Source organism: Leucopleurus acutus (assembly GCF_964270905.1).
Source record: "Leucopleurus acutus genome assembly, chromosome: 7".
Lineage (NCBI taxonomy): Eukaryota > Metazoa > Chordata > Mammalia > Artiodactyla > Delphinidae > Leucopleurus > Leucopleurus acutus.
The window spans coordinates 52,578,300-52,592,271 of record NC_139150.1 but is presented as its reverse complement, the minus strand read 5'-3'; the positions used below and the strand labels follow the sequence as shown (position 1 = coordinate 52,592,271).

General features: G+C 40.3%; 1 protein-coding gene across 1 annotated transcript; it reads left to right on the top strand.

Moving 5' to 3' along the window:
- Positions 1-6,843: 6,843 nt before the first annotated feature.
- Positions 6,844-10,286, top strand: LOC309963803 (importin subunit alpha-1-like; the record flags this gene model as incomplete). The annotated part of the gene is given in 4 exon segments (XM_082842340.1): positions 6,844-6,928; positions 8,660-9,288; positions 9,290-9,424; positions 9,426-10,286. Coding segments are annotated over 4 exon segments (1,710 nt in total).
- Between the last annotated feature and the right edge of the window lie 3,686 nt (positions 10,287-13,972).

Below are 13,972 nucleotides of genomic sequence, written 5' to 3'. Positions count from 1 at the left end.
TTTTAAGGTTGATTTTTGTCACCGCTGTTTTTTAAAACTGAGTTGCCTTCAGTAGAGGAGGATTTTCCTTAGGGAATTATTTAATGGTAAAGCTTAAATATAGAGTTTAGAGACTAATAAAGCCTCTGCCTTCCAAAAGTTTACAGTCAAATTTGGATAACTATGGAACGAGATAAGACAAATATCAAAGGCAAAGGTATCTAACATCCCGCTTTCTTCTGACCCTCCCTGAGGCCTGACCTGAGGCCTCCTTCTGCTGGCCTCATCTCTGAGGGATACGCAGGTCTTTGGGAATTGGGTTGTCAGAGCTTCTGTTACTGGGAGGTATACAGTTAAATAGGAAGCCCATCCTGAACCTGGAGGAGTTAACACTCTGCTTTCTTACTCCCTATTGTCATTTCTCTGTTCAAACTGGAAGATTTTCACTCTAGAAACAAAATGCGTAACCCATGATGAAATCGTTAATACAGGGGATGAAGAAGAATATAGGCCAAATCTGGAATGGATACCAATGAGAAAAGCAAAATAATCCCTTCCATTTTCCTGTGCTGGGCAGTTTTCAAAGCCCTTTCAGAAGCATCATCACAACTACCCTGCGGAGGCTTCAAGGTGAGCGGTAGAGTCCAGGCTGACATTCAGATAGGTTTCTGCTTCTGTAAAATCAGGAGCTTTGAGAAAGTAGTTATTGTGACAGCACCTCCACGATGGTCTCCGTATCACCCGCCTCCCAGTATTCATGCCCTTGGGTAATTCCTCCCCTTGAACATGGGCAGGATATAGTGGCTCTTCAAGACTAAACCATGGCAGAAGTGATGGGATATAACGTATGAGATTAGGTCATAAAAAGACTATGGCTTCTGTCTTAGGAACTCTCTCTCTCATCCTCTCTCTCTCTTGGATATTTTCACTCTGGGGAAAGAGAGCAGCCCTTTTAGTGAAGAACTGATGTCTCTGGTCAAGAGCCAGAGAGGCTGGGAGGCTGGGCAATATCCACGTGAGAGAGCTTGGAGGCAGATCTCCCCCCAGGTGAGCCTGAGGTGACTGCATCCTGGGATACCCTGAGCCAGAGGGATGAGCCAGAGGCATTCGCCTGAGCTACTCCAGGATTCTTGACCCACAGAAACTGTGAGATAATAAACATTTGTGCTTCTCAGTTGCTGAGCCTTGTGGTACTTTGTTATGCAGCTATGTATAACTAATATAGTTGCCTTTTGTCTTTATAAACTATGCTTTTTTTTGGCTTGTAAAACTGAGATATGCTTATTATTAAAACAGAAAAATAAAGAAAATCAAAAATACCCAGCAGTGGTAACCAAGAGTTTATCAATACTCTCCACAGAGTAGCCAGAGTGAACCATTTAAAATGTGAATCATATCAATCCATCCCCTGTCCAAAGCCATCCAATGGCATCCCATTCCACTGGAATATAATCTAAGGTTCCTACAGTGGCCTCCAAGGCCAATATGACACCCTGCTGTCCCTCTGATCACATCGTGTTGCTCTTTCCCTCATTCACTGAGCTCTAGCAAGCCTAGCCTCTTGATACTTAGCAAGTCTGTCCTGCATACTCTTGCTTTGTTTTGTTGAGTTTTTTTTTTGACAATTAGAAATTGTATATATTTAAGGTATACAATGTGATTTTTTGATATACGTATACATTGTGAAATGCTTACCAAGTCAAACTAATTAACATATACATCATCTCCCGTAGTTACCATACGCGCGCGTGTGTGTGTGTGTGTGTGTGTGTGTGTGTGTGGTGAGAACACCTGAGATCTACTGTCTTAGCAAATTTCAAGTATATTATTATTAACTGCAGTCAACATGCTCTATATTAGATCTCCAGAACTGACTCACCTTGTAACTAAAAGTTTATGCCCTCTGTTCAATATCTCTCCTTTTCCCCCATTCCCCTCAGCCTCTGACAACTACCATTCTACTCTCTGTTACTATGAGTTTGTTTTAGATTTCACATATAAGTAAGATCATATGATACTTGTCTTTCTGTGGCTTATTTCACTTAGCATAATGTCCTCCAGGTTCAAATATCCATGTTGTTGCAAATATCTGATAAGGGGTTAATATCCCAAATATATAAGAAATTCATACAACTCAATAGCAAAAAAACACAAAAAACGAATAACCCAAATAACTAGATTAAAAAAATGGGCAAAGGACTTGTATAGACATTTTTTCAAAGAGGACATACAAATGGCTAACAGTATATGAAAAGATGCTCAACATCACTAATTATCAGGGAAACACAAATCAAGATCATAATGAGATAATAATTGTTGGTGAGGATGTAGAGAAAAGGGAACCCTTGTGCACTATTGGTGGAAATGTAAATTGGTGCAGCCACTATGAAAAACAGTATGGAGGTTCCTCAAAAAATTAAAAGTAGAACTACCATGTGATCCAGCAATCCCACTTCTAGGTATATATCCAAGGGAAGCAAAATCACTATCTCAAAGAGATATCTGCGCTGTCTTGTCTATTGTGGCATTATTCACAGTAGCCAAGATTTGGAAGCAATCATATATGTAAATGAATAGACAAAATGTGATATATACTGGGTGTGTTTATTTTATTCTTGTATTTGTGTCTTTTAGAAAAGTGCATAATCAGTAAGTGGCTTAAGTTTTGCAATAATAGCATTTGATACTCATATCTATCTATCTATGTATCTATCTACATATATATACACATATATATTATATATACACATATATATACACATATATTATATATATACACACACACACACACACACACACATATATATATATATATATATATATATAAAATTAAGCCTTAAAAAAGCAGGAAATCCTTCCATTTGCCACATGTCTCAAGTGCTCTTGCTCCAGGGTCATGTGCTCACTGTTTTCTTTGCTGAACTCTTCTTCCCCCAGATGGTCGCATGGCCTACCTCCTCGTCCCATTCATCTCTCACATGTGACCTCCTTAGGTCCCTGTTTAAATCTTACTTCACAGAGACACTTTCCCTGGATACCCCGTCTAAAATAGCCCCCTTCACTTACTCCCTCCATGCCTTGTCCCTCCTCATAGCATTCTGTCATGTTATTTGCTGTTACTTTTTGTGTTATTGTCTATCTCTCTCCCACTAGAGTGTTGGTTCTCTAGATGCAGGGATTTTGTTTTGTTCACTGCTGTTTCCTCAGTCCAATAAATATTTGTTGAATGAAATTTATGAATACTATGATTATTGACTGTATTTCCTTTCATTCTTTACTCTCTCTTTTTCTCCCTCTACAAAGGTTTCAGATTTTTAGATAGTTTATTTCTACAAGCAGAAAATAAAACATATTTTAGAAAGATAAAACTACAGTTTTCAGATTGTTAGAATCCTTAGAACACAATTTCTATACAGTATTTTATCACAGGGACAGAAATTCCTGAACACATAGGGATGGCATAAAAAACCCAGCCAAGCTTTCTGAGCTTCCGTGTCCTCATCTTGAATACGGAGATGCCTCAAACACATGAAATGAGACAGGGAACTCACTTTGCACAGGGGCACACAGTGAGAAATCAATAAATGGGAAAGAAACAGGGATCTCATATCAGGAGTTTCAGGGAGTATTGTAAATAACAAAGATATTTATTCTAGGTTTCTTTGGAAGAGTGTTTACAAAAAGAAACACACATGGCAAAGTTCTTCTTTTCCCATTCATCTCCTCATATCTTCTGTCCCCCCTTTTGGTCCCATATAGTCCCCTCACTGATATAATATTTTTTCTCCTTCCTTGCTTTCAATGTAAATCAAGCTATTTCCTCCACAACTTTAGATGTAGGCCTCCCACCCTCAACTCAGTAATTCATTCTGGTGAAAAATATTTGAGGACTGGGGAGGGAGAACAGGAAGGAAAGACTTGAGCAGAATTTTCCTGGGATTCAGGCAGGGTTTTTGAAGTAGGAGACAGAAAAAGACACTGAAAACTCACATGTTAGTATATATATATATTTTTTTCTATCATACATTCATTGTAATGTATTTAACTATTCCTAATTATTAGACACTCAGTTTCAGAGCTTTGCTCTTCTAAATATTGCTGTGCTGAACATCTTTGTATGTTCCTTACTTGCAATTCTGATTATTTTTCTAGGATGATGTATTAGTTGGGGTCCAGAAAGGAAAAAGAAGGCACACTTAAATGGGGCAACTGAGGACTATTTTAAAAAGTGTGAGCAGCATTAAAGCATCAAGAGCTGGTGAACAGCTGGGAGCTGTCACCACCCCAGGCCCAAAGGGGCAAAAAGAGGGAGCAGTAACTGCAACTGAGAGACAGAAGCGGAGCTGAAGCGGTGGAGGTGGCTGGAGTTGTAGGAGATGGCCTCCCACGATAAGCTGTGGCCTGCACTAGAGGAATTCAGCCACTCCTAACGCGTGGCCTTGCCAGGGAACTATATGCTCCCACTTTTCTCTCCTCCCATTCTCTGATTTCCTCCTGGAGATTTCCATTGGCTGAATCCAAGTAGAAGTCAGAACACTAGGGAGCCCATGATGCAGAAAGGAAGAAGGGTGGAGAATAGATCTGGAGGACCTAGCAGAGAATATCCATGAGAGTAGGACCTCTAGAACTGCAATTTCTAGGTCAAAGGGTAAATTAGGTTTAACGTGTTTAACATATATTGCCTTAGATTTTTTAAAAAATACAATCTTACTTTCTATGATAGAGGCTTCTGTATGTTTACCAAAATCTATTTCCTAGTCCCTCTGGAACAAAAAATAGCCTATGTTTCCCAGCCTGCCTTGCAGGTAGGTGTAGCCATGTGACTGACTTCTGGTCAAGAGGTTATAGATGGACGTGATAGATACCCCTTCCAGATCTAAATCATAAAAACTTCCTATGGGCCTCCTTTCCTTCAGCCTCCTTTTCCTGGAGACACATGCACTAAGACGTTAGTGAGCCTAAACTTGTATGTTGCTATATCACTGTAGCAGACACTTCTGCTACCATATGCCACAGTCCTGCGTCTCTTCGGCCCACCTGTGATTTCTACTGCTGCTGAGATAAAAAGTTCTATAAAAACTCGGACAGGCTTTGTGTTGGTTGTATCCCACCTCAAATATACACTGAGCATCTTTCTACATTTTGTCCGGGGGACTTCTCTGCCCCTGCAGGAATCTACTTGGCCTACATACAAGCAAATGCATCATGGATAAGCAAGAGTATTAACATCCCCAGGAGCAACCCTCAAACAATGCGGACAGGAGTGGGTCAATAAATGCTCCAGTTTCCACCCTTCAGGAAGACAGTTGTAGGAGGCATTCAATACACAATTCCTGCAGAACTAAGCCCACAGCAGTGGCCTTGATAACACATTTCATAGTGTGCTTTCCTTCTTCCCTGTCTCTCCTTATTCCTTCATTTTTGTCTCCTGGGATCGCTTTCCAAATAAACTACCAGGACTCAGGTCCTTGATGCCTTCTGCTTTCGAAAGAACCCAAATTAAGGCAGACATTGATAGTTCCATGTTTATCTATTATAACTCCTAGAATTATTGTAAGAAATAACGTAAGTAGTATCATTAAGCAGGATGCTGTCACAATAACATTTAAAACATGGGCATTGATATAGAGGTCAGGGAAGAGCAGTGAGGAAACTGATATTGGAGGCTGGAAAAAAAAGACATATTATGCAGTGACAAAACACTTGGTAAAACTGTTGTCTGTGATGACTTGGAAGAACACACTATGTGTTACTGAGACTGTAGCTTGAAGGCAAGTGGTGGTCAGAAATCAGTGTAATGGAATATGTTGGCTTTTATTTTCTACTTTTAGCAAATTATTACAAAAAAAAGATAACCATGGGTGAATGGATAAACAAAATATGGTATATATATATACACAATGGAATATTATTGAGCCTTAAAAAGGAAGGAAATTCTGGTGCATGCTACAACATGGATGGACCTTGAAGACATTATGCTAAGTGAAATAAGCCAGTTACAAAAAAGACCAAATATGTAAAAAAGGATTCCACATAGATGAGATACCTAAAGTTGTCAAATTCATGGAGACAGAAAGTAAATGGTGGTTGTCAAGGGCTGGGCCAAGGCAGGATGGGGAGTTAGTGTTTAACAGGTACAGAGCTTTAGCTGGGGAAGATTAAAAGAGTTCTGTGGTTGGATGACGATGATGTTTGTACAACAATGTAAATGAAGTCAATGCCACTGAATGGTACATTTACAAATGGATAAGACGGTAAATTTTGTTGTGAATATCTTTACTACAAAAAAAAAGGAGATAACCTCAGAATGGAACTGACCAGTTTCCAGACAGGATAAAAGGGATTAGAGAGTGCAGACATTTGGTACACCAAAGGTTGGAAAAGCTATTGCTTCTAATACTAAGCTGTTGATCCAAATACTAAGAGATAAGCATGGAAAAGGATTTATGCAACAAAGGCCCAATAAAACTCAGCCCTGTGGCAAAGATCAGATTGAGGGCTTGGCCTTCTCACCTGTACCATAATTCTAGACAGCTTTAAGAAAGTCATCACTGAAATCAGAGAGGAAGAGAGGGGTGGTGATAAAGCAAAGAAATAAATCAGGTCTGAAAATCATGGTTAGGAGAGAATTTTGGGTGTCGTTACCGGTACATGAAACTGAATGGAAGCAAATAGATCAGAAGTTGATTATGTGTCTTAGGGTACAGTGATTGCCAACGAAACCACAAACCTGGACTGAAAATCCCTTTAACTATGTGAGGCTTAAAACCACCTTCAGGCATCCACATTTATACCAGCTTGAAGTGTGCAGTGAAAACCGTACAGCCCTGAAGGACCGTTTTTTCCTCAATAGCACCTTTGAAAATGGACAATAAAGAATTCTCAGAAGGCAGAGCCAGAAGCCAGGAGCAACGTGTAAGAGAGCTGCTCCCAGAGAGCGGAATCAGTGGTATGTGTTCCCATTCCTCCACGGGAGTACTGATGGTTTTCATCCTCTCCCTGTCCCACCATTGAGTGGGTGTGTTGGGATGAGATGAAGGAGAACATGACTTGTCTTTTTAATTCAAAGCCTGCTGGACCACAGGGAGTCCCATCTAGACGGATGGCATGGACTGTGTGTATTCTGGAGACGCAGAGCTTTGAAATGGGCACAGCGGCTGGTTGGGACTTCTGAGTTGTTTCTCAAAGTTGTTGCTGGGGAGGAGCAAGTGTGTTCTTTGTGTGAGAATGAGAGTCAAATGGAAGAGCTGACTGTGGCCAAGACTTCGATGTGTTCACCATCACTTGTTTTCCTTCATACTGGGTGCACAACTAGACTACATTTCTCAGCTTCCCTTGAATCTAGATGTGGCTAAGTGACAGAGATCTGACCAATGCGGATGCAGGAAAGACTGATGTACGTGACTTCCAGGCACGGCCCATACGATCCTCCCAGGGGGTCATCTTTTCTCTTTCTGGAATGCAGGGATGGGTACATCTCCTAGGAAAAACTTGGGATTCCCTTGTTGAAGACGGCAGAGCCACAAAAAGAAGAGGGTCTGGGTCTCTGAATCACCCTTGAAAAAAATGTATCCCATCAGGGACAACCTTACTGGGCTGTGATAAGGGTAAGAAATAACTTTTTTTGTGACAGCCACTAATTTTACTTTTTCCTGCACCAGGGACTAGATTTACCTCTACTGACATACGACTCTAAAGATAATATATGCTTGAATATAGATGATTTGGTGAAGTCAGAAAGTAAAAGGAAATAAAAACTCTGTTTTTCCACTCCCCAGAGTTAACCACTTTTAATATTTTAGGGTGTGTTCTTACTAACATTTTTTTCTATGCATTTATTTTTGCATAAAAACATTCATACGTCTCAGGTGGAAATATTATGAAGAGAGTTTTGGTGATAGAAAGTATTTCCCAATCTGGATCTCTAATTGCTCAGATTATTCAACATATGTTTTAAAAATGTAAACTCCAGGGCTTCCCTGGTGGCGCAGTGGTTGGGAGTCCGCCTGCCGATGCAGGGGACACGCGTCCGTGCCCCGGTCCGGGAAGATCCCACATGCCGCGGAGCGGCTGGGCCCGTGAGCCGTGGCCGCTGAGCCTGCGCGTCCGGAGCCTGTGCTCCGCAACGGGAGAGGCCACGACAGTGAGAGGCCCGCGTACAGGAAAAAAAAAAAAGGAAACTCCATAGTTGATTAAAATCATTAACAATAAAAATGAACTTGAAGAGATTTTTCTTATCTTACTGATATTCATACATGCTATGAAGCAAAGAATTGTCTGTTATTTTCACCATTTCACGCTCAGCGAGTAACACAGTGACAGGCAAAAAGAGGCACTAAATAACTATCTGTTGAGTAAACCGACATATGAATGAATGGATGAATGAATGAATGAGCACAATTCTGCTTTAGTACAACAGGAAAAAAGTTGTTCATTAATCATCCTGGCAGTGTCTAAACTATGTAAATAACTTAACCATTTTAGATGGGTTGTATCAGTTGTTTTAAACATACATCAAAGATGCTAAGATATGCCCTTTGAAGGGTGGAAGGAAGAATATTGCTAATGAAAATATTTCTTCTTCCTTACCACACCATCCTTGGGCTGACCGTGGTGGACGTCTTGAGCGCAGTCGATCCGCGGCCTGTGCGCCCCGCACCGCCTCCTGTGGAAGCTTGAGCCGGCTGTGTCGCTTTCTCCCTTTGTCTCATAACCACGTCCACCAATGAGAATGCTAATTCACCAGCTGCCTGCCTTAACAGATTCAAGAACAAGGGGAAAGACAGTCCAGAAATGAGGTGGCACCGAATAGAAGTTAATGTGGAGCTCAGGAAAGCTAAGAAGAGTGACCAGATGCTGAAAAGGAGAAATGTCAGCTCTTTTCCAGATGATGCTGCTTCTCCACTGCAGGAAAACCGCAACAACCAGGGCACTGTAAATTGGTCTGTTGATGACATTGTCAAAGGCACAAATAGCAACAATTTGCAAAGCCAGCTCCAAGGTACAAAAGCTGCTAGGAAACTGCTTTCCAGGGAGAAACAGCCCCCTATAGACAGCATAATCCGGGCTGGCTTGATTCCAAAATTTGCGTCCTTCTTGGGCAGAACTGATTGTAGTCCCATTCAGTTTGAATCTGCTTGGGTCCTCACTTACGTTGCTTCCGGGACATCAAAACAGACCAAGGCTGTGGTAGATGGAGGTGCTATCCCAGCATTCATTTCTCTGTTGGCATCTCCCCACACTCACATCAGTGAACAAGCTGTATGGGCTCTAGGAAACATTGCAGGTGATGGCTCGGTTTTCCGAGACTTTGGTTATCACGTACGGTGCAGTTGACCCGCTGTTGGCACTTTTGGCGGCTCCTGATTTGTCATCTTTAGCATGTGCTTACTTACGTAATCTTACCTGGACACTTTCAAATCTTTGTCGCAACAAGAATCCTGCACCCCCCCTTAGATGCTGTTGAGCAAATTCTTCCTACTTTAGTTCGTCTCCTGCATCACGATGATCCAGAAGTTTTAGCTGATACCTGCTGGGCTATTTCCTACCTTACCAATGGTCCAAATGAACGGATTGAAATGGTTGTGAAAACGGGGGTTGTACCTCAACTGGTGAAGCTTTTAGGAGCTACTGAATTGCCAATTGTGACTCCCGTGCTAAGAGCCGTAAGGAATATTGTCACTGGGACAGATGAACAGACTCAGGTTGTAATAGATGCAGGAGTACTTGCCATCTTTCCCAGCCTGCGAACAAACTCCAAAACTAACATTCAGAAGGAAGCTACGTGGACGATGTCAAACATCACGGCTGGCTGCCAGGACCAGATACAGCAAGTTGTACATCATGGATTAGTCCCGTTCCTTGTTGGCGTTCTCTCTAAGGCCGACTTTAAGACACAAAAGGAAGCTGTATGGGCTGTGACCAACTACACAAGTGGCGGAACAGTTGAGCAGATCGTATACCTTGTTCACTGTGGCGTAATAGAACCGTTGATGAACCTCTTAACTGCGAAAGACACCAAAATTATTCTGGTTACTCTGGACGCCATCTCAAATATCTTTCACGCTGCTGAGAAACTAGGGGAAACTGAGAAACTTAGTATAAGGATTGAAGAATGTGGAGGTTTGGACAAAACTGAAGCTCTACAAAACCATGAACATGAGTCTGTGTACAAAGCTTCATGGAACTTGATTGAGAAGTGTTTCTCTGTGGAGGAAGAGGCAGGTCAAAATGTTGTGCCCGAAACTACCTCTGAAGGGTTTACGTTCCAAGTTCAGGATGGCACTGCTGGGACCTTCAGCTTTTAGACTGTACATCTGAGGCATAAAGTTGTTTGTTGTGTACTATATCTGGTAGAAGTCTGTCTTACTGTTTCTCTACTAAGAACTCTTTACACGTGGTTTGTTATTGTAGCACTTTTTACAAAGAAACTATACTTGAACAGTTCCAAACTGTACATACTGTATGAAGCTTCTCCTCTCAATGGGTTTCCTATTTCTATGTGGAATTTCATATCTTGCAGTGTCCTGTAAATAAAGATTAAATTCCAAAAAAAAAAAAATTCTTCTTCCGTAAGAAAAGAGTGGAAGTAGAAATAAAGAACAGCAGAATACAGGCCGCATCCTTGCCCCAGGCTGTAGTATCCACCTGACAATATATCGATATAATTGAAATGGATCTTGAGTTTATAGGCTAAACAGAAAGGTATGACCTTCAAGTCTTTTTATAACTTGAATTCTCCATTCTAGAATTCCTAATATGACTTCATTTCTCCATTAAGCGGCATGAATACTAAAGTAATTGTTTTTTTAAAGGAAGGCCCTTTTAAATCTGAGGGATTTTTCTCTTTAAAGACAGACTGTTTGGGAAAAATTCTTAGGTCACAACTTTCCAAAACCGTAGCTACTGCTCCCATGAATTACTGCATATAACATTTCAGAGAAATTTTAGGTCAACCTGGTTTCTTTCTCCTTTGATGATTCTTTTTGTTAATTTTCCTTATACTTAAAGGGTTTTTCTTCCCTTTATGGTTAAAATTCAAAATTTTTGCCAGAGTTTGTCTAAGTGTGTGTTTGCCAGTTTTCATCAAATGTGATATGGTGACTTTCAGTTTGTTCATTTGTCTTTTTCAATTCAGGTAGGTTCTTTAATTATCTTAATCACAGACTGATTGTGTGTGGCTGCCTCACTCCAGGGACCTCCTAAAACCAGAGACTACGTCTTAGCCATATGTATATCTTCAGCCTTTGGCACAGCCGTGATGGGTGACTGAAGTAATGAAGATTAGAGTTACCTGGGAAAATCTCTAGTAAAGGAAGTATCCATGCATTGATAGAATGACATTTTACTGCGTTTGACTTCCACATGATTTCATGGATCTACGTGGACCACAATGATGTGAAACTTTGGTCAGGTGATTTGCTTTAAGTGATGGGCTATTAGTAACTGTGATGCCAGCAAAAACCTGAAGAGCATTTGTACATTGATGCTTGCTCTCTTCAGATGCCTAGGGAACCCTGAGACTGCCCTGTGAAGATGGTAAGCTAGAAGCCCACTAGAAGATGCAGTGCCACATGGAGCAATGATGAGCTAATTCAACTTAGGTGCCACCCCTCCCCCTCTAGACCACCTAGTTTACCTACAGCCAGACATCTGAGTGAGATCATTTTTGACCATCCAGCTTCAAACAAACTCAACCAGGCCAGAAATACTTCTCACTGACCCACAAAACTGCAAGAGAAATCCAAATATTTGTTGTTTCAGGCCACTGACTTCCAGGGTAATTTGTTATGCAGCAGAAGCTAATTGATACAGGAAACCACTGAATTATTCTAATTAGAAGGATGACATTAACTGATTTATATTTTAAAAGGATAACTCTGGATAATATATTCTTGGGAAGTGGGTCCAAGAATGGAAACAGCAGTTAGGAAGCTATTGCAATAATCCAGTTGAGTGATTTAGTGGGTCTGTTCCAGGGTGACGGCAGATCTCTCTCAGAGGAGAGAACTGAATACACTTAAAACATAGTCTGAGGAAGAATTGGTTTTGAGGAATTGTTTTGTCCAGAGAGAAAAATGGTAAAAAACACCCTGCAATAAGAACTAGACTCATACTCCTCAAGAGGTGTACATGATTCTAGAAGACAATGGAGCAATGCCTACCAATTTTAAATGAAAACAATTTTGAACCTAGAATTTTGTACTTAACCAAACTATCAGTCAAACGTGAAGACACAATCCAAGCATTTTCTGACACGCAGAGACTCAGAATGTTTGCCTTTCAGGCATACTTTCTGAGGAATTCATTGAGAAATTAGAAGTTTTTACACCAAAACATGAAGATGTCAGCCTAAACTAATCCAAAGTCTGCTCCAGTTATGGTTTGTTGGCTCTCAGCTACACACTGATTTTCCGTACTCTCCTGTGTATTTCTGGGCCTGAGAGCCTGAAAACTACCTTTTTGAGACTCCATTGTTAGCTGGGTTCTAATTTATTTTATCCTGTGGGAGAATTTTGAATGCAATTAGAAGATAGGAGGAAGGTAGAAGACCTTGTGATTCTGGCAGTGGCTTCAGTAGCTTTAATACAACTGCACCAGCCATGTTGGTAGAACTTCCAACAGCATCTGCAGAGCATATGTTCCGAGAGCATCAAGGTATTGGAGGCTATGGGCTTCTTCTCAGTGGTAGAGGGAAGTGTGGACTCGGGTGTTTCTGCAAGGGCGGTGGTGTTTACTGCAGTTACTGTCTCTGGGTAATACCACCTTCTTCCTCTTACTCCTTCTGTCTTTCCAATACTTTAGTAATGAATTACCTCAAGAGGAAATTCATTCCTCCCTGATTTAATTAACTAGAGTGGTTTCTGGATTTTTTGGCCTGGGAACTGAATGATAGAGTCCAATGAAATGAAATCATAGTCTGAAAGACATTTGAATAGGCCCTGAAAGCAATCGATCTGTTTTATATAGGAAGTCAACAAGCTCTGAGTACCCTCAAGAAAAAGAATGGAGTCATTTCTAAGCATTAGAAATGAAAGTTTAAGGAATATGATAAAGAAACCATGTATTTCTTCTCTGAAAGCTAAATCCTTATCTATCTTAATAAGAAGTCAATGAATAATTCCTAAAGTCAAGGACTCAAGGAATCCGGTTACTAGGGTGATATTTAGAGTTAAGTATTTTGGAAGATGATCTTCTATGTAGCAGAATTGGGGTTGGGTTGGGTCAAAATGGGTGTTATATTGTTGTTTATTAGTAACTCATCTATACTATTTTAATGATCAGGTATCACTTTGAAACAAGACATTATTTTAAAGAACACTGTATCAGGGAAGGAGGGTAGCCTCATGACATTACTGTTTATATGTCTCATAACTGAAACATCTTCATCTATAGAACGAAAGAGTTGGATGAGGTAATTTACAGTCTCAAGCTATAAAATACTAGGTATCTTTGAAGCATGGAATGCGTCCCTCCTAGAAAGAGACTTCTGAAAGTGTCTACATTCCTACATCTTTTTTCTAGCTGAGGATCACACTTAGAGACAGCCGTCCAAAATACTGAGTTTTAATCATGACAAAAAGAGTATAGTCAATGCAGGAGACATTTATGATAGACCTCTGAGAGTACTAAGTTCCAGAGCTGTCATTCGTTAAATTAGAAAAAATCTAAATAAGGATCACTAATAACTCATACCATGTAATTAGAGATAGGCAAAGCCCACGTATGTACTTTAAAAAGAACAAGTCTATACATTGACACGGCATATTAAAATGGGGGGAGGGATAAATTAGGAGGTTGGGATTAGCAGATACACACTGCTATATATAAACTAGATAAACAACAAGGACCTACTGTATAGCACAGGGAACTATACTCAATATTTTGTAATAACCTATAAGGGAAAAGAATCTGAAAAGGAATACATATATATATATATTTATACATATATATATTTTTATATATATATATATATATATAAATATTCCTGTGT